Genomic DNA, 22,170 nt, shown 5'->3' with positions numbered 1-22,170 from the left:
CATTATCGCATTATAAAAATTTAAAATGTGTATTAAATATGAGATTTCATGAATCTGAAAGGAGGATAAAATGTTAAGATGAAAAACAACTTGGCTGGGTGATTAAATCATAATCAAAAGTAAAAATCTGTCATCAATTAATTTAAGAGGATTAAATACTGTTTAATAGTATGGTAAGCTTTTATTACCTTGAACTTCATATCTATAATCTTGTAATTCTGGATCTTCATTTTCAGAAATGTAATCACCAGAATTCTCTTTGTCTTCTGCATTTACTTCACATTTTAAAGCAGGAGTATAATATTCACCAAGGACACTGCATAAAGTCTGTTAACAAAATTGTGTATTTTAAGGAATTTAAATTTTGATTTCTGCTTCTAAAGATTAAACATTATTCTCCTAGATGCAAGGCGGTCAAAATGGCACACAAAAATAATTAAGAAAACATTCTCTCCATACCCTTATCAATCTGCAAAAGAAACAAGTCTAAATCTCTCTATCTCTCTGGCATGAAATCTTCTTATATCAGGAAGATAATAAACTTCATTGCACAAAACTATAATTTTTTCTGCTTCCTTATAATAATAAAATTTATCTTATACTTTAATCAACCACTTCCTAGCTTGGATCCTATTTCTGATGTTATCTCTGTAATCTCAAATACCTTTGAAAAAACATCACAGGACAAGGATGGACGTTCAGAAATGCTAATCAGAAAGAAATCTATAAATTCTAAAGAAATCATATCAAGCAAAAGAGTAACATTCATATACTTAAGATAACATTCATAACACAAGAGGCCAGGCGTGGTGGCTCATGCCTGTAATCCCAGCACTTTGGGAGGTCGAGGAAGGTGGATCACCTGAGGTCAGGAGTTCAAGACCAGCCTGGCCAACATGGCAAAACCCCATCTCTACTAAAAATACAAAAATTAGCTGGGCGTGGTGGTGTGCATCTGTCATCCCAGCTACTCGGGAGGTGAGGCACAAGAATAGCTTGAACCTAGGAGGCAGAGGTCACAGTGAACCGAGATTGTGCCACTGCACTCCAGCCTGGGCGACAGAGCAAGACTGTCTCAAAAAAAAAAAAAAAAAAAAATTCCTAACACATGAGAATAGTTTTATGTAGTTTATACGCACACACAAAAATTGAAAATATTTGACGCATTGTTCCGGTTCTTCTCCTGAGCAACAGACACTTCTATCATCATTTAAAACAATACATGCCCCATAATCATTTGATAAGCTCTCAAATAACTTTTACCTTTGTTCCTCATATAACTAAAAAATTACCACCACCAACTTCTAGACTTAAAAATCAAATTGTTTATTGCTATTTCTTCAGATTTCTTGAGATTTGCTTAAACTATACTGTCAATTAATAATTAAGTTTATTAAATTTTCAGCATAGCCCCTAAGATGCAGTTTTCTCACATTAGAGTTGATTTTAGAAACCTTAAACAATCACCCAATTTACAGACAAAGAAACTGGGACCCAGAAAGATGGGTGGCATCTTAGTGTTTTGGCTCACTCTACACCGTCTCCCAGGATGTCTCCATCTTGTCCTTGTAACTCATCTATGGCAACATCAACAATTAGTGTCTGTTCCACAGGCGAGATAATTTACCTGAATTTCTTTTGTTTCAAACCGATTATCAGGAAAATTTGTAATGCTCATTTTAAGTTAAAAACTCAGGAATACTTTCTAAGCACAGTTCTGAAGGTAGTGAAGAAAACTAGGCTGGGTGATCATCAAATTAGTAGCAACTTACAATTTAGCACTCCTTGTGTAAAAGTACCTTTTATTTATTTTTTAAAATTTATTATTATTATTTTTTTTGAGACAGAGTCCCACTCTGTTACCCAGGCTGGAGTGCAGTAGCATGATCTCCACTCACTGCAACCTCTGCCTCCCATGCCCAAGCAATTCCAATGCCTCAGTCTCCCAAGTAGCTGGGACTATAGGCACACACCACAATGCCGGACTGATTTTTGTATTTTTTGGTAGAGACGGGGTTTCACCACGTTGGCCAGGCTGGTCTCGAACTCAAGTGATCTGCCCACCTCAGCCTCCCAAAGTGCTGGGATTATAAGTGTCAGCCACCACATCTGGCCATAAAAGTACTTTTAAACATTTTACCTGTAAAAAATAAGAACATTCTTCAGACACTGCCTTTTGAAGTTTTCCAATGAGCAGATGTAAAGGCTTTCCTTCATCACCTAATAGAACAGATAATGGATTAAGAAATTCAATTTACATACTTAAGAACTATGATCATATTTAACTTATGTTTCAACTGGAAGCTCCCCTGCAATAAGAATCATTTTAAATTCTTTATTTCTTTGAGTTATTTTCCATTGCTCAACATTGTCTCAGAAAATGTGTGAGATTTTCCATTTCTATCCACAAAATGGTACAAAGCAGTGACTTCTTTTTACTACAACCCAACACAAAAAAATGCATCATATATCATAACCTATTACATACATCTATGTAAAACTGAAATAAAAATCTCAGAAATCAGTATTTATTCTTCTACTGTAGTGCCAGGTACTCCAATGTTTTCTGTTCTACTTTGTTTTTTTTTTAAAATGTTGATCATTACTCACTAAACTGACTTCACCACCCATTAATGGACCTATTAATTAGCCTCTAGTTTGAAAAACACTAGCCTGTTTGAAGAGGACATCATTAAAAATATCACATGCTTAAAATCTTATTAAATTCAAACCCAAAGCACTCCTGAAATTTAAAAGTTTGGTACTGTTATTTAAGCCACTCTCAAATTTCTACTTTTGAATGCAAACTTCTTTTCCATCCTCATTAACATTTAGTTAATACTTACTGTTTATGTAAACGACAGCTTTAGTTGCTTAACTGGTGTTCTAATCACTACTCTTACCTCCCCCAACTCACCGCAGTGGTGTCATCATAAAATAAAAACCATATTGCGTTACTCTACTTAAAATCCTGCAGTAGGTCTTATCACCAACAGCATAAGGCTTATACATGCTTCTTTCAGAATAAAACTTTTTCTAATCAAACTGTTGCCAATCTCTCCAGCTGTAACCCCAACTACTTTCTCACACACCTTGAACTCTCAATTTTCCAAAATGGGTGTACCCTTACACCTCAATTCTAAAGACTCCAGAGCCTGCCTTAAAATTCCAACCCCACCACTGTCTACCACCTCACCCTACTCATCCTGCCAGGAAGTACTAGATGTTTCTCCTTTCTCCTCCCATTCTTTCTATTCATTCTTCTGTTGGAGAAATTGTTTATTTTATATATGCTTTCGCAATGGATTGTGACTTCCTATGGGAAAATGATTTTAGCTTTCTCAAGCACTTAAATGAATGTATAGTGATTATATCAACAACTGGTAAACAAATCACCTTCCTCTGTGGGTTCTATGACAAGGAAAAAATTATAGAATGGTGGGCTCTATCCAATACTTATTTGGATCATGGTACTTATAAGTCAGAAACCATTTTACCTGTTTCTTGTGTTTTCATAGTCTGTAGCTCTAACTGGTGTATTTTCTGAAGTTCCTTGATCTTTTCCTCTTGAGCAAAAATAAGCTCTTCTTTAAGACTGCAAAGAGCTTTATCTTTTTCATTTTCCATATATTCACGAACCTGATCCACATGAGTTGAATAAACCAGAGAGAGGCAAATGCGTTGGGCTTCCATCTGTAGCCTTAAATCATTCTTAAAGTAAACATATGTAAACATTATAATATTCTTAAATGACAAATCAAATAATTTAACTTTTTTTTTTGCATATACTGACTACAAGAGTTTAAAAATTCATGAGAACTGAAGTCTAATTTTTTTTCTATCTTCATGCTGTTGCATTGATCTACCTTTCTTTTTCAAGGAAAGTAGCACAATGTTTTCATTACCTCAGTTTTATATTAAATTGTGATATTTGGTATAGCTAGCATGACTCATCTTTGATTTTTTGTTCTAAAAGATTTTAAACGTACAGACATGGAAATAATGAAGTAATAAACATTTATGTACTCACAACCCAAATTAACAAATACTCACTCTGTCACCCAGGCTGGAGTACAGTGGTGCAATCATGGCTCGCTGCAGCCTTGACCTCCTGGGTTCAAGCGATCCTCCCACCTCAGCTTCCCAAGTAGTTAGGACTACTGGTGCATGCCACCATGCCCAGCTAACTTTTTATTTTTAGGTAAAGATGGGGTCTCACTCTGTTGCCCAGGCTGGCCTGAAACTCCTGGGCTCATGCAATCCTCCCAAAGTGCTGGGATTACAGGTATGAGCCACCGCACCCTGCCTACTACTTGCTTTTATTCACTGTTATGTCACCAGGGACTAAAACAGTGCATAGAATGCAGTAGAGGCTCACTCAGTATTATTAAATTAATGTTGATTTGTAGGGTGTCTTTCCTATATATTAAAATTTCACAAGGATCTCAATGTGTTTCTGGGCTTTCCATTACGCTCCACTGACCTAATTGTCCATCCTAGCATCAAACCATACTGTCTATTATGATTTTGTAGTAAATCTTGCTGTCAGATGCAATACATTTTTCTAGGGTTCTCTTGATTATTCTTGAGTATTTACTTGTCTATATCAATTTTACAATCAGTTTTTCAAGATCCATGAAAAATTTCCTTGTAATTATGACTGGAAGTACACTAAATACAGAGATTAATTTGGAGAGAACTGACATTTTTCTTTACATCTTTCTACTATGAATACGGTACATATTGGCATATAGTGAGGTCTTTACATGCTTCAGTGTTTTATAATTTTCTTGACAAAAGTTCAAAGCATCTTATGTAGGGTTTATTTTGTTATTCATAAATAAGTTTTCATATTCTTTATCTCATTTCTTATTCTTGTCAAATTGCATTGGCTAGGAACTACAAAGCAATGTTGAAATAGTGATGTTGAAAGTGGGTATCCTATACTTGATTCTATACTGGATTTTAATGGGAATGCTTCTATCATATTTTATTCTATACTTGATATTAATGGGAATGCTTCTAAATTTCACTATTAGAAATGTTATCTGCTAAATGTTTTAATGAAAACAATTACTGCGGTTAAGAAATTTCCCTTCTATTCTGGATTTTCTCCATTGAAAAAAATTATGAGTTATTAGTTTTTTATGGATTCTTTTCCAATATGTATTAAAATGATTATATGGGCTGGACACAGTAACTTGTACTTATAATCCCAGCTGCTCAGGAGGTTCAGGTGGGAGTATTGCTTGAGTCTAGGAATTCAAGACCAGCCTGGGCAACAGAAAGACCCCATCTCTAAAAAAATAATAATAAATTAGCCAGAAGTGGTAATATGTGCCTGTAGTCCCAGCTACTTAGGAGGCTGAGATGAGGAGATTGCCTGAGTCCAGGAGTTCAAGGTTGCAGTGAGCTATAATCATGCCACTGTACTCCAGCCTGGCAAGAGTAAAAACTTGTCTCTAAAAAAATAAAATAAGGCCAGGCATGATGGCTCACTCCTGTAATCCCAGCACTTTGGGAAGCCAATGTGGAATAACTGCTCGAGCCCAGGAGTTTAAGTGCCAGGGTTTGACCTGCAGAGTCAGGCTGCATAACAGATGAATAACGTACTCAGACACCAGTATTCAGTGAAAGAGTGGCTAGGGGGCTGGGCCGCTCACAAAAAAGAATTGCAGTAGTGCACGCCCTGACTAGCTGGCCCTGCGGGCATTTATTCAGCATAGATTTAATGACAAAGGCTTTGAGTCAACACACTTGTGGGTAATTAATCTGGTCGCCCTCCCCAGAGAGCAGTCCTGCGAATGATCAAAGGTTGGTCTTAGGACCACATGAGTAAACAAGCTCTTTAGATAAACTCCCTTATATTCCTATGTAGCTACGCCCTAAGCTTTTAAGAGAATTCAGCTGCCTTCAACCAAATCTTTCACTGAAGCTATGCAAACCTCCCGGCCTCCCAAGAAGGTTTGTGTCTATTTCCTATAACTTTATCTTTATCTCCCACCACCCTGACCAATCCCCTATATTTAAGACCAGCCTGGGCAACACAGTGAGATCCTCCTGTCTGTAAAAAAAATGTTTTTAAAAATCTTAGCTAGGCATGGTGCTATGTGCCTGTTGTGGTCCCAGCTATTGGGAGGCTGAATTGGGAGGATCACTTGAGCCTGGAAGGTTGCAGCCATAGTGAAATGTGATTGTCTGACTGCACTCCAGCCTGGGTGACAGAGCAAGACCTCATCTCAAAAACAAAACAAAATAAAAAATAAAATTTATCATATGGATTTTTTTCCTGCTATCTATGAATGTGAAGTTTACATTAATAGATTTTTCAGATGTTGAACTATTCTTCCATTCTTAGAATAATTTGCTAATATTTTATTTAAGATTTCTACAGCCACTCATAAGTAAGATTCATCTATAATTTTATTTGTTTGTAGTGTTCTTATCAGGTCTTCGTATCAATATTGTACCAGTCTCATTAGATAACTGGGTTTTTCTTTTGTCTAGCTTACCTTTCTTCTTTCCTTCTTTTCTTCCCCCTAGTTCGCTCCCTTTAATCCTATTTTATTAAGCAACTATATATTCGTTGAGAGTTGGTAAGACCCACTTGTAAAATGGTCTCAGTCTAATATTTCTGGTTGGAGGAGAGGAGAGAGGGAAAATCTCTATGATTTCAAATTCTTTAATTGTTATTGGTTTATTCAGGTTTTATATTTCTATTTGAGTTGATTCTGGTAGTTTATATTCTTCCAGAAAACCATCCAGTTTATGTCTATTTTCAAATTTGTTGATGGATGTTTATTTATAGTATTCTTTTATGACTTTTATGAATCTCTTTGGTATCTATACGTAGGTTTTGATTTTCATTCATTTGATTTTGTTAGTTTGTTTTAGAGACAGGGTCTCACTCTGTCACCCAGGCTGAAGTACAATGGTGCAATCATAGCTCACTGCAGACATCTGGCTGATTTTTTAATTTTTTGTAGAGACAGGCATCTTGCTATATTGCCCAGGTTGGTCTTGAACTCCTGGGCTCAAGCACTCCTCCTGTCTCAGCCATCTGAAGCACTGGGATTATAGGTGTGAGCAACTGCACCAAGCCTCATTTGGTTTATGTCTTTTTTTCTCGATCATATTCTTTTTTTTTTTTTTAAATGGAGTCTCGCTCTGTTGCCAGGCTGGAGTGCAGTGATTGTGATTTCAGCTCACTGCAAACTCCACCTCCAGGGTTCAAGCTATTCTCCTGCCTCTCAGCCTCCAGAGTAGCTGAGACTACAGGTGCACGCTACCATGCCCAGCTAATTTTTCATATTTTTAGTAGAGACAGGGTTTCACCATGTTGGCCAGGATGGTCTTGATCTCCTGACCTCGTGATCTGCCTGCCTTGGCCTCCCAAAGTGCTGGGATTACAGGTGTGAGCCACCGCGCCTGGCCCATATTCTTTGTTTTTTGAGATAGAGTCTCACTTTGTCACCCAGGCTGGAGTGCAGTGATGCGATCTTGGCTCACTGCATTCTCCACCTCCTGGGTTCAAGGGATTCTCCTGCCTCAGCCCCCGTGAGTAGCTGGGATTACAGGCGCATGCCACCATGCCTAGCTGATTTTTTGTATTTTTAGTAGAGATGGGGTTTCACTGTGTTAGCCAGGATGGTCTCGATCTCCTGGCCTCATGATCCACCCACCTCGGCCTACCAAAGTGCTGGGATTACAGGCATGAGCCACCACGCCCGCTGGCCCATATTCTTGAAAGTCCAATACTTTACTAGTGTTTTCTTTTCTTTTCTTTTTTTCTGTCGCCTAGGCTGGAGTGCAGTGGCGCGATCTCGGCTCACTGCAACCTCTGCCTCCCGGGTTCAAGCAATTCTCCTGCCTCAGCCTCCTGAGTAGCTAGGATTACAGGCACGCGCCCCCATGCCCGGCTAATTTTTTATTTTTGGTAGAGACAGGGTTTCACCATGTTGATCAGGTCAATCTTGAACTCCCGACCTTGTGATCTGTCCACCTCGGCCTCCCAAAGTGCTGGGATTACAGGTGTGAGCCACCACGCCCAGCCACTAGTGTTTTCAAATAATAAACTTTCAAAATCCTTGAAAACTTTTCCTCCTGTTTTGGTTATTCTAACTTTGCTTATTTTGTTCTTAACTTTATTATTTCCTTCTTTTTACTTTTCTTAAGTCTACATGCTCTGATATTCTAGCCTCTAGAACTAACAGCTTAACTTGTTTTCAATATTTATAAAATCAATATATTTAAGGCTAAACATTGTTCAACACATCATGTTAAATGCATTCTGCATTTTTCAAAAATATTCTTGACTGTTCTTGTGCATTTCTTCTTCCAGATAAACTATACACCAATTACTATTCTGCGTTTTTCAAAAATATTCTTGACTCTTCTTGTGCATTTCTTCTCCAGATAAACTATAAACCAATTACTAAGTTGAATTTCAGTAACTTTTCATTGTGAGTTGGAATGGAACTACATAAGGATTACAGATTAATCTAGAGATAACCTGGGTTTTTACGATATTCAAATTTTCCCACTCAGAAATGAGACTTTTCATTTATTCAAGTCTCCTATCCTTCATTAAAGTGTTATAATTTTATTTACATTGTTTTATTCATATTTATTTTACATTAAAGATATAAATCACTTGAGGTCAGGAGTTCAAGACCAGCCTGGCCAACATGGTGAAACCCCATCTCTACTAAAAATACAAAAATTTGCCAGGCATGGTGGAGGCCACCTGTAATCCCACCTACTTGATAGGCTGAGTTTGTAGTGAGCTGAGATCCACTCTAGCCTGGGTGACAGAGTGAGACTCTGTCTCAAAAAAAAAAAAAAAAAAAAAAAGAATTTCAGTTCTCATGCTTAATTTTTAATTTAATTATACATGGGAATTATGACAACTAAGTATCTTTCTCTCCATTCATACCATATATCTTTTTGTCTTTGCAATGGTTAGGACCTACACAATAGAAAAGCAAGTGACAAAAGCTATTCTGATCTTCTTCCTGACTCTAACATGAAGGCCTGTGCTATTTCACTGTTGGTTCTTGGTAAGTGGGCTTTATTTATTCCCCCCCTTTTATTCATGAATTCATTCATTCATTTAAAAAAATTATTAACTGCCTATCATGTGTCAGACATTATTCTAGGCATTAGAGATACAGGAGACTGGGTCCCTGCTCTCAAGGAGCTGATATTCTAGTGGTTCCTCCTGTAGTTTCTAAGCTCCGGTATCTCTTTTGATTCTAATAATCATCTTCAATTTTAAACACATACACTTCAATCTATGACCTCTCCCAGCATCAATAATTAATCAGTATCTATAAAATTCCTGCCACTCTTCCTTCTTCCTTGCATCCCAACACTGAAAAGACTTCTATGATGTTTTTATTTTTCTCCTTCTGCCCAAACTACCTAAGTGTATTAGAGATATCTGTGTGGCATCCACATTATTTCAAGCATATTTAGGCTGCTCTTAGGTGTTACTATTGTGTAAGTCACTGCTCGATTTCTTCTGTGAACTTCCCTTCCCATCAATAAAGGTTTGTCTTGGTAATGATGAATGGGCAGGAAGTTTACAGGCTTTACTTTATGTAGTCAATGTCAAATAGAAGGAATCTGAATGCCATCAAAAGTATCTTTTTTGTATCTCTTTAGTACAGAAAATACAATTCTGGCTGGCGACAAAGACTCATGCCTATAATCCCAGCATTTCAGGAGGCCAAGGCAAGAAGGTCATTTAAGCCCAGAAGTTTGAGACCAGCCTGGGCAACATGGCAAATCCCTGTCTCTACAAAAAATACAAAAACCTAGCTGGGTGTGTGGTGCATGCCTGTAATACTAGCTACTCAGGAGGCTGAGGTGAGAGGATCACCTGAGTCCAGGAGGTCAAGGCTGCAGGATGCTGTGATTGCGCCATGAGACTCTAGCCTGGACGGCAGTGAGAGCCTGTCTCAAAAAAAAAAAGAAAAAGAAAATTAGAATTCCTAATAAGAAAATTTGACCATCTGAGGGTCAAATTCAGGTCTTCTCCCAAAAATGCTTCCTAAAAAATTTTAAAAGATGTGTGACATTTTCACAAGTAACTGCCATACATTTTGGTTTTGAAAACAATTCCAGACATTTAACAGAACATTAATAGTTAAGCAATTTGGCCAGGCGTGGTGGCTCACGCCTGTAATCCCAGCACTTTGGGAGGCCGAGGCTGTTGGATCACCTAAGGTCAGGAGTTTGAGACCAAACTGGCCAACATGGTGAAACCTTGTCTCTACTAAAAAAACAAAAATTACCCAGGCGTGGTGGTGCATGCCTGTAATCCCAGCTACTCAGGAGGCTGAGGCAGGCGAATTGATTGAACCCGGGAGGCGGAGGTTGTAGTGAGCTGAGATCACGCCACTGCACTCCAGCCCGGGTGACAGAGTGAGACTCGGTCTCAAAAACAAACAAACAAAAAAATCGCTAAGCAATTCGAATTTCTTGACTCTATTTAGGCAATTAAATATATAAAATATCTCTACATTTGATATAAATCATAAATATAAAATATCTCGACATTTGATATAAGATCATAAATATGATATATTTAGGAATAAAAAGAGAAAACTTTCCAATGGCTTCCAAAGTCTGCAAGATTCTCCAAGGTCTGGTCTCTTCCTCCTTCAAACTCTTCTTCCACTCTCTCCCGCTCTCTCAAACTCAACTCCACAAGCCTTCATTCTGTTCTTTAAACTTACCCGTGTCTTTACAATTGCTCTAATTTCAATGTCATTCAGATTTCAGCTCAAATGTCAATTCCTCCTAGAGACGTTTCCTGACCACCATATTTAATGTTGTTACTACCCTCTCCATCATTCCCAATATCCTGATGAACATTGATGCAAAAATCCTCAATAAAATACTGGCAAACCAAATGCAGCAGCACATCAGAAAGCTCATCCACCATGATCAAGTGGGCTTCATCCCTGGGATGCAAGGCTGGTTCAACATACGCAAATCAATAAATGTAATCCAGCATATAAACAGAACCAAAGACAAAAACCACATGATTATCTCAATAGATGCAGAAAAGGCCTTGGACAAAATTCAACAGCACTTCATGCTAAAAACTCTCAATAAATTAGGTACTGATGGGGCATATCTCAAAATAGTAAGAGCTATTTATGACAAACCCACAGCCAATATCATACTGAATGGACAAAAACCGGAAGCATTCCCTTTGAAAACTGGCACAAGACAGGGATGCCCTCTCTCACCACTCCTATTCAACATAGTGTTGGAAGTTCTGGCCAGGGCAATCAGGCAGGAGAAAGAAATAAAGGGTATTCAATTAGGAAAAGAGGAAGTCAAATTGTCCCTGTTTGCAGATGACGTGATTGTATATCTAGAAAACCCCATTGTCTCAGCCCAAAATCTCCTTAAGCTGATAAGCAACTTCAGCAACGTCTCAGGATACAAAATCAATGTGCAAAAATCACAAGCATTCTTATACACCAACAAGAGACGAACAGAGAGCCAAATCATGAGTGAACTCCCATTCACAATTGCTTCAATGAGAATAAAATACCTAGGAATCCAACTTACAAGGGATATGAAGGGCCTCTTCAAGGAGAACTACAAACGACTGCTCAACGAAATAAAAGAGGATACAAACAAATGGAAGAACATTCCATGCTCATGGATAGGAAGAATCAATATTGTGAAAATGGCCATACTGCCCAAGGTAATTTATAGATTCAATGCCATTCCCATCAGGAATGACTTTCTTCACAGAAATGACTTTCTTCACAGAATTGGAAAAAACTACTTTAAAGTTCATAAGGAACCAAAAAAGAGCCCACATTGCCAAGTCAATCCTAAGCCAAGAGAACAAAGCTGGAGGCATCATGCTACCTGACTTAAAACTATACTACAAGGCTACAGTAACCAAAACAGCATGGTACTGGTACCAAAACAGAGATATAGACCAATGGAACAGAACAGAGCCCTCAGAAATAATTCCATCATTCCCTATCACATTATCCTGTTTTATTTCTTCAGAGAATTTATCACTATTTCTCACTATCCTACTTGTTTCATTTATCATCTGCCTTCCTCACTAAAATATATGCTCTTTGAGACCAGAAACCTCTCTCTTGTTGGCCACTATATTTGTACTTGCCAAGAGAGTCAATAAATATGTTAGAAAAATGAAGAAACACATAAAACTTTAGTTAGCACCATTACATTGTAGATAGCAGAATTTTCCTGTTATTTTAATATCAGTATCTGGCAAATATAAATTATCAGGAGTGATCTATTATTATATACATATAATTCTTTAACTATATTTAGAGTTAATACTGTTTTTTCCCCTTCAGGTATAATAAAGACTCTGAAAAAACTCTAGGACTTAAATCAAAGGTTTTTTTTTCTCCCAGGAAAATATAATTTCATAACCACCTAACAACTATAGAGACTATTAAAAAGCTTAGGAGTTCATTTTCAGTTGTAGAGACTTGAAAACATCACTATGAAATAAAAACACTGAAACCAATCTTTGAGATTATAACAAAAATTACAAAATGAAATTAATAACTTTTCTAATGCTGAGATTCTCCATAAAGTTATACAAACTCTTGTCTTTCCAAAGAAAATCTGAATCCATTAGTGTTTTATTTCCTGAGCAGAATATACAAGATAGATTAACTGAAAGAAAGGCAACAATGGTTTAAAAAAAAAAGTACTTAAATGATAAATAAATGATAGGCTCAAGTTAAAATTACATCAGAGGGTTCATTTTCATTCTCTTGTAAGGATATGAACTTATGTTTTATGAAGGTGAAACCTTAGTGTGAAATGTACATTTTTTTCATTGTGCTTTACCATATATGAAGAAGTAAACATACCTGTTCTGATTTAAGTACATTGAGTTCTTTCTGAAGTTTATCATTTTCACTTGGTTGAGTTGCTCTAAGTGATGATTCCTTTGTTACAGATGGTAAGTGATCCAAAATCAACTGTTCTTGCTTACTTTCTTCTCCAACAGTCATATTTTCAAAAGAAACTTTATCTTCCACCATTATTTTTGATTCTTCACCAAAACTTTTATTTACTTTAGAAACTGATCCTTCAGCACCCCTGCTTGTCATAGTCACAACTCCATCTAATAAAGAGCTTACTTGAGTATCACATGACTGTACATTTTCTGCCCTGTTGTGGTTAATAATGATTTCTAGCTCTCTACATCTCAATGAAACTTGTTCTTTCTCTTGCTTTAAAGATTTAACTTCTTCATTTAGAAAACTAATCTCACCATGTTTCTGTTTCAATTGTTCAGAAAGATCAGACAGTCTCTGTGACAGCTCTAATTTCTCTCGCTTGGTTACCTCAAGTTTTTCCATGAGTTCTGTTGTATCCTTTTCAACAACCTCACCCATTTCCAATGTTTCTGCTACAAAAGTTTTGTCTTCATCAAAGACAGAACTTTTCATTTTCACTGTAGTTGGATTTATTCTTTGCAAATGAAGCTCTTCATTAAGTGCTTTAAGCTTACTTTTATACTCTAATTCCTGTTTATTTTTACTGTCTTCTAAATCATCTTTTACTTTGAGAAGGCAAGCATACTCCTCTTGTAACTCTTGATAGTTAACTTCAAAGTTTTTTTCAGCAAATGAAAAAGTGTTCCTTTGCTTTTCAATCTCTTCATTTAGCTGAATACATTGTTGTTTGAGGTCCTCATTTTCCTCTGTAAGTATTTCTATTTCTTTTTCCCACACAGAGTCTTTGGATTTGGACTTAATGGAGTCTAAGAAAATCAATCTTTCTTCTTGGCTAACAGGAGTATGTATTTTCAACATGTCTTCAAGGGCTTTCTTTTCATCTTTAAGAATGCTATTCTCTGCTTCAAGTTGTGCAAATTTTTCTTGAAGATCATTCTCTTTTTCCTTCATCTGTTTTTCTAACAATTCTGTTTTAAGTTGTAATTCTTGAACTTCTTGTTCAAGTGTACCCTTTTCTTTTTCTTCTTGTCTGAGTATTTCAATTTCTTTTTGAAGTTCATCGATTTGAAGAGTCATTTCTTCTGACTTTGAATTTACAAGAGACTGCTGTAAATCTTTTAGCTTTGAAATTTCCAAAATTAATTGATTCTGCTTAGTTATCAAATTGTCCTTTTCAAACTGCATGGTTTCTATCTTTTGACTCATTTCATTCTGTAAACCATCTATCTGCTGTTTATAGTGAATGCCTAAATTATCTTTAAGTTTTTCAATATTTATTCGATGTTCAATTTCTAAATCTTCCTTCAGTTTGGAAAGCTCTTCTTCATGACTAAATAGAAGCTGTGTTCTCAGCCTCTCTAATTCAGCTTCTTGTGATTCAGCCATTCTGTCTAACACAGCATTCTTTTCCTTTTCTAACATTTCAAGTTTTATCTTGTAATTTGTAACTTCTGCTTCATGTTTTAATTCTAGTTCCTTTCTGGATTCTGATGCAGAAACAATCTCAGCTTTCAAATCTTCCACTGTACTAAGGGACTTATGTGCTTCATTAAGTTTACTTTCTTGTTCAGCTATTGTCTGTCTAGCTCTCTGAATCTGTTCCCTTGAAAAGCTCAATTCTTCAACAAGGTCTTCAAGCTGTCTCTGTAGAGCACACTTTTCTTCTAAAATTAGTCCTAGTTCTTCCTTGAGTTTTTCCTTTTGAGAGTTAGTATCTTGCAATTTTATATTCAGTTCATTTATTGCCACATTCATTAACTTTATCTGATCTTCATTAACTGTAATATTTGGATATGACCTTAAAGCATTCTCCATTTCTCCCTTATGCCGTGTTTTAATTTCCTCCATCTGTGCCATGTGTTGTCTTATTAATTCTTGTTTCATTTGCACTATCTGCTGCCCATACATCTCATCCAGCTCTGCCCGGAGTTGTTCTAACTTTCTTTGTGTTTCTTGTTCCATTCGTTGTACTATATCAGTTTCGAACTGGCTGTCTTTATGATTTCTCTTCTGAAGTTCTTCGACTGTCCCCATTAACTGTTTTATTTCTTCAGAAGACTGTCTTTCTTTTTGCTTAGAATTAGTCAGCTCTAATTTCATGTTTTTTATTTCTTGGTTCTTTTGCACAATCTGTTCTTGTAATTCTCCTAGTAATTTATCAGCAGTTGTTAATTTATCCTTTAGCTCAAGAGTTTTCTTTTCTTCTTCTATTATTTTTGTGTTTAATTCTTCAATGATTGTCTCCTTTTCCTGTATTTCTTCTTTATTTGAGTTTTCTACTTTTTTATCTTGTTCCTTTAGGAAAAAAAATGAAAATGTAAGAATGGCATTTTTAGCTTCTGGCAAATTATACTGCTTCATCTCATTACCAAAAGACTGACAGAAGTTTCTCTTTCAAAAAATTCTACAAAAAGTAAATGTTGGTCCTGCCCCTCAATTTTTTCCACAATAATGAGACTTAGAACTCGTGTACCCAACACTACTTGTGAGCAAACACTACAATAGTTTTGGCCTTCTTAGAAGAAATTTCTCTTAACATTTCTGTGATTAAAATTTTTAGTTTAAAAACCCAGTCTGATTTTAGATGTCTCCAAACTGTTACATTTTCATTTTTCTTATTAACCGATCAACATTCTAAATATTTAGTATTCTCTATAGCTAAAGTACTGCATATACTCTAGACACATTCAGAAAGATAAAAATAAATAAAAGTTCCTCACATGTATTCTGGTGACTTCAATGTGTGTCATGGGCAAGGGCTATGGAAAAAGAAAAACAACAAAAACAGACTCCTAACGGTCTGTCTTAACTTCAGTCCTGGGCTCTTAAGTCAGTCAGAAATTTAGAGATATGCAATGCTTAAAAGGCTGAACCTCAAGTGACATCTAAGACAACTATACCGTTTATGGCATAACAACTTGGTCCTAGGACTTTTGGTTTAAACAGAATTTTCAAAGCAAAGCAGATACTCTCCCCCAGTTCTTATTTGGGATTCTATTTTGGAATGGAGATAGGGCTACGCCCAGACACAGGCCAAGGCATATCTGTTATGGTGATTACTTCAGCATGACAAAGTCAAGCAGAGGCCCTAGGTCAAAGTTTTGCTTCAGTAACTTACTTGCCTCTGTAAGTAACAGAGGGCTATAGTCTCAAAAACAAATAAATACATGAAATCTACAGAATGGATCAGGACATAAGTAGGTAAGTAAAATCATTTTAAAGAGACAGGAGTCCCAGGCAAACAGGACTTAAAGGTGCCTTGAATGAATGAATGAATGAATGAACATAACTAAAGAAGAAACGTCAAGGCTGAGAAAAAGAAAAGCCTCAGAGGGAAATGTTGGCAGTGCCCATTCAAGTACAGCCTTTGAGAATTTTGGTTGCTCTAGAAAAAACATTACCAAATGTAGAAAGAAATGTCAGGGGTTGCAGCAAACAGCATTTAAGAATTCCCATCTATAGGCATGACCATTCCTACTGTGAGGTAGATAGATTAGGTTATCTCAGCCTAATGCCCCTGAACATCTGATTCCTCTAAAACCTTTTAATCTCATGGTCACTAAATAACTTTCTAATTATTATGTGGCTTTTAAAATTCATTTGCCCATGGAAATAATATAAAATCCAATGAACCTGAAATATTTAGGTCTCTGTGATAATGATTTCTCATTGTAAATTGATAATCTTATTCAAGCTTTAAACATTAGCCTCATGGTGAAACCCTGTCTCTACTAAAAATAAAAAAAACCAGCTGGGAGTAGGGCTGGGCGCCTGTGATCCCAGCTACTCAGGAGGCTGAGGCAGGAGAATCACATGAACCCAGAGGGCAGAGGTTGCAGTGAGCTGAGATCTCACCATTGCACTCCAGCCTGGGAGACAGAGCGAGACTCTGTCTCCAAACAAACAAAAAAAATTAGCCTCGTTAACTTTGAAAAATCTGAGTTCACTTCTGAGGTAGCTCGTCTCAGCTGACAGGGGAAAAAAAAATCAGACTTCTGAACCTACAAGTCGAAGGCCAGATTCTGTACTATATAAATTAACCAAGGCAATGAATGTTATCCTATGCAGCCTCTTGGGCAAAATTCTATCAGCTTGTGCCTTGGTATCACATATCCCACCCAATATTACCATGTTATTACCAAGTCCTGAGCCTTCTTACTTCAAACTCTGCACTACAATAGGATATTAATAAATCAGTTTAATCTCCTTTAATCCCAGTGTTTTCATCCATACAATATAAATATTATTATTTCCTCTATCTCACAGAATATGCTAAAATAAAACATCACCTATTAAAGCATTTTATTCTTACTGTACTATTAATATATACGAGTGTAATATATTTACATACTAGAAAGAAATCTATAACACATTTGGAATCTATGAGAAAGTAAAATCAGTTCATGGTGGTCAATTCCAGTTAAACTGTTAAATAAGTAACTAAGTTTGAAAAATGTTAATGTTATAAAATCTAACTTTTCTGTTTCCTGATTTATATAGGGGAGTGGGGCCTTCATAAAACAGTATCATTTAATCATTTAATTCAAAATTGTCCAACACCTGATATAATAACAACCAACAATAATTCTTCTTTCAACCGTTAAACAACACAAACTTATGATTTATTTTTCTTAGTATCACTTATTTCAAAGTACATGGTTTTAAACCACTTACTCTGAATTCTAAAAAAAAAAAAAAAAAAAAAAAAAAAAAAAAGCCCTGTGGTTGAATACACTATCTTTTGGAAATACACCTGAGATGGGGGGAAATACTATGCTACGGCACCAATGGGAAGTTTGGAGGATTAGGACAATGAGAATGAGCTTTTGATCATCAACACAGTTGTGTAGGGAAGGGGTCCCCAACCTCCAGGTTGCAGACCCGGTACCAGTTGGGGCCTGTTAGAGACGGGGCCACACAGCAGGAGGTAAGCAAGCATTACCAGCGAGATCTCTGTGAGATCTGCTGCGGCACTAGATTCTTCTAGGAGCTCGAACCTTATTGTGAACTGTGCATGTGAAGGATCTAGGCTGCAAGCTCCTTATGTGAATCTAACCAATGCCTGATGTCATCCCAAAACCATTCCTCCCTCATGTCTGTGGAAAAAGTGTCTTCCACGAAACTGGCCCTGGTGCCAAAAAGGTTGGGGACCACTGGTCTAGGGAACCAAGACCATTTCATTTGTGACCCCAATGCCTTAGCTGACCCTAATGTCTCAGCTGCCAATAGAATTATTACTTGGGGGGATTCATTTTCTTAAGAATAAAAATTTAAAAAAATGTATATAGTGAAAAACAGATTGATAAAAGTATTCTTGTTATATTCAAATAACAAAGGTTATTCCCCCTACAAAATGAATTACTTGAATTTTAAATAATCTCAATTTACACTGCCCACAGAGTAAATATAATACAATCCAATCTCCAGGCTCTTCTCACCTAGTCCTAGATTATCCTCCCACTCTTACCTCCTGGAAAGATTAACTTTCAAAGACTACTGTTTCTAGACAAGTTACACCATTTTTTGCTCCTTACTGATTTTTAACATGTTTCATCCTGAGTCTTTATGCCTACTCCACACTCTATCTAAAAAGTCCTCCCCATTTCTATCAGTTGAGATCCTTAATTTACCCACTTGTTTACAAAGTGAGTATTGAGTAGCTACTATGTTCCAGGCATTAGGCCAATTGTTGGGGAAACAAAATACAATTAAAAAGTTGTCCCAATTTATAAACTTACCTCAAATAGAAACTCTTCCACTAAAGCCTACCCTGAATCTCTTCCCTTATGAAGCCAGACCTATTCAGAACTTTCAAAGCACTTTTTGCCCACACTTATCCCTGTTTTGTGGTGTCCTTTGTACATGCCACAGCTCTCCTACTCATCTGAGTTCCAGTGAAGAAAAGGGCACATTTTAAGCCTCACTGTATTTCTTGCAAGGGCCTGCTACAAAAATAGGTGTTCTGTAAATATTTACCTAATAATTTTTAAATTACCTTAGTGGTAAAGCATGTATTTTTCATAATTTCATTGTCTTCAATTTGTACATTCCCTATTATTTAAAAGCAGTCTCTGGAGTCAGACAACTTAGATTTGAAATCTGGCTCTATCAACTTACTACCTGTGTATACCTGAGCAATTTACCTCATCTTGCTTTGTGTTGGTGTCCTCACTTAGAAAATAGGAGTGATAATGGTACTTCTATTGCACAGGCCTATGGTGATGATTCAATGAGTTAATATAAGATGCTTTGAATACTGCCTGTTACACAGTAAGCACTTAATAAATGCTAATTACTACTACTACTATTATTATCATCCAAGCAATATTCTTGTCTTGGTAATTTCTCAACCTCTTGCAGAAGAACCTCCTAAGTTTATAAAAAGTATTATATTGCATGTACAATCCATCCTCATTCTTTGTAGATTCCATATTTGTGAGTTCTTGCTAAAATTTATTTGTAACCCCCAAATCAATGCTCATGGTGCTTTTAGTCATTTGTAGGTGTGCACAGAGCGACAAAAAATTTGAGTTGCTGGACATACACTTCTAGCTGAGGTCAAACAAGGTGACCACACTGCCTTGTTCATCCCTTATAGAGAGGACCAGAGGGATGGAGAGGACCCGAGGTAGTGCAGTGTAGTACAGGAAGCTCCAGCTCTGGGGCAACTGACAGGATCTGAATCCCAGTCTGACACCTGTTAGTGGGGTGGCCTCAGGCAAGTCACTTCTGAACCTTGATTTCCCTTTTAAAAAATAAAGAAAAAGAATCTTCCAGGATGAGTAGTTTTATGATTTAAGATTATAATCAATGTGATACACATATATGTAAAATATATGCACCCATACACGGACACATATTCCTCCCAACAATCCCCCACCAGAGAACTTATTTGCTAAATAAGTGTTCCCAGAAACACTTAAGTTTATGGAACATAACTTATGTAAATAAAGATAACTGACTACATTCAATTTTTTTCTCATTAAAATCCATAAAATTTCTCTCTGTTGTGAAAATATTTTCTGAATTTCACAACCACGGCTAAAATAAGTGGAAATAATTATAAATGACAAAAAAAACTATAGCTATAAATTTGTATTTTCCTGCTAATTCAGTTTAACATAGGCTGATCACTTTTAGGGAACTCAGTAATGACTATTATCTTAAAAACTACATTACTGAGATTCCCATTTGCTTTTGAAATAAATTACACAAAGAGCTTAATTATGAAATTTTGTGATTCATGTGCCTAACAAAAAAAAACCACTTGCATAAAAAACTTGAAACTCTAAAGCTTCTACAAGTTAGCTGACTTCCTTAAAATAAACATACCATTTCATATACTTTAATTTTCTCTTGCAAGAAACTAATTTGCATTGTGAAGTCTTCTTTCTTTTTCTGATAATCTTCTAATAAGTGGTCTTGTTCTTCAAGCTGCTGTTGATGAGTGAGGATCTGTTGTTTGGCTTGTAGTAAGTCTGCAGCTGTGCTACTATGAGTGCTGTTTCTCAGAGTTTCACTAGCCTGTAACTGAAAATAGAAAGAAACCTCAAAACGTTAAATTCTGAAGTGACTGTATTAGGGAACAGACACCTTTGGGGTGTCCCTGCAATAGCTCTCTGGGAACTTTGCAGGCTTGAGACCCCAGCAAACATGCTACCTTGGCTGACTAGATAGGTATACCCAAGCCGAGCCAATAAACTTATCTTTTCCATGATACAGCAGAGAACCTAGGTCTCCTGAGACTGAGGCAGATATACGAAGAAAAGTGGGGCATCAAAGACAGTACTTCCCGAATTCCCTATGGCTTTCCAGTTTGTAGTTCCAATCCCTTTCAGAGGCCTGGTTGTATTTCTGCCCTTGGGTTCTGGAAACAGCCTGAATCCTTACACTAAGTACCTCCCTTTTGCTTAAACTATTTCAAATTGTTTTGCTACTTGCCATCAGAAATTCTGATTAATGCAGTTAGATTCCTGTGGCTCTAATTAAAGGAAAATGGAATATATTTAGTTTTGTTATCATTTAGAACCTAACTAAAATAAACCATACCAGAATTGGCAAAGGTAGGATGTGACTACAGGTTAATTTCTGCAGAAATACCCTCAATCAACCTTACACAATTTGTAAGATTTCAAAATAGAGACAGGGAGGAAATGAAAAGAAAATATTAGTAGAGAACCATTTAAGAAGTATGAATTAAATTCCTGGTTAATATAGCAACACATATTCACTAATTTTTCATACATGATATAATACGAAATGGCTTTTTTAACAAATTTAGATTTGTTCTTGAAAGTGAATTTTTAAAATTCATTACTAAAAAAATAATGAATTTTGTTGCATTAGTAATACTTACTTGCTGAAATTGAATCTGTAATTTTTGACTCTGTTCTGTCAACTCTAAAAATTCTCTCATTGTCTCATCCTTTTCTCTTCTTGCTTGTTGTAAATTAGCAGTGAGCTGGGTTATAATGCCATCTCTTTGTTTAATGGCAGCTTCAAATTCTTGTAACTGAAAGAAAATAGTAAGTGCTAGATTTATTTTTTTTAATTGACTATTATTACAGGTAACTTTTTCAAAATAAGAATTCAAAACACATTGGCATAATTCTTACACTTTGTAATCAGTATTTTCCACATTTGAAAACTATTAACTTACAGAAATTGGTGCTTCCAAATCAACTTCAAAAAATTTATCTGAACTAAGGAAAAAATTGATCTGGCTTATCCATATATTTACTTATAGAAGGACAAGTGCCTTTATATTTAGGGGTGCCCCTAATCTGTTCCCAGGCAACACCACCCTAGACATGTTTAATTCCAACTTGTTTCTGAAGAGGATGAAACTGATATGTATTTTTGTCATCCTCATCAATGTCCTACTTCATCTTGTTTTCATAACTGACTGCCATAGACAGTTATGGCAGTCTAACCACAGATGTTAGTCTAACCACAAGAGGTTACTTACAAGGACCCACTGACATCGTTTTTCTGTTCTTTTTTTGAGACAGGGTCTCGCTCTGTTGTACAGGCTAGAGTGCAGCGGTGTGATTTTGGCTCACTACAGCCTCAATCTCCTGGGCTGCAGTGATCTTCCTGTCTCAGCCTCCCAAGTAACTAGGACTACAGGCACACACCACTATGCCTGGCTAATTTTTAAATGTTTTGTAGAAGCGGGGTCTTG

The 22,170-nt window shown here is 36.4% G+C and overlaps 1 protein-coding gene across 7 annotated transcripts in view; it reads right to left on the bottom strand.

Annotated features, from left to right (window-relative positions):
* AKAP9 (A-kinase anchoring protein 9) overlaps window positions 1-22,170 on the bottom strand; it is a 166,758-nt gene that overhangs the window by 94,383 nt on the left and 50,205 nt on the right. For all 7 annotated transcript variants that reach the window (XM_016945121.4, XM_016945118.4, XM_016945127.3 and 4 more), the window contains 6 exons: window positions 21,343-21,498; window positions 20,319-20,516; window positions 12,894-15,281; window positions 3,498-3,711; window positions 2,141-2,220; window positions 189-327 (listed from right to left, as the gene is read on the bottom strand). In XM_016945121.4, the coding sequence (XP_016800610.3) occupies window positions 189-327; window positions 2,141-2,220; window positions 3,498-3,711; window positions 12,894-15,281; window positions 20,319-20,516; window positions 21,343-21,498 (3,175 nt within the window). The remainder of the gene's footprint in view (window positions 1-188; window positions 328-2,140; window positions 2,221-3,497; window positions 3,712-12,893; window positions 15,282-20,318; window positions 20,517-21,342; window positions 21,499-22,170) is intronic.

Source organism: Pan troglodytes, chromosome 6 (genome assembly GCF_028858775.2).
Source record: "Pan troglodytes isolate AG18354 chromosome 6, NHGRI_mPanTro3-v2.0_pri, whole genome shotgun sequence".
Classification (NCBI taxonomy): Eukaryota; Metazoa; Chordata; class Mammalia; order Primates; family Hominidae; genus Pan; species Pan troglodytes.
The sequence above is the reverse complement of the archived record's forward strand: the minus strand, read 5'-3'. Positions and strand labels throughout refer to the sequence as shown.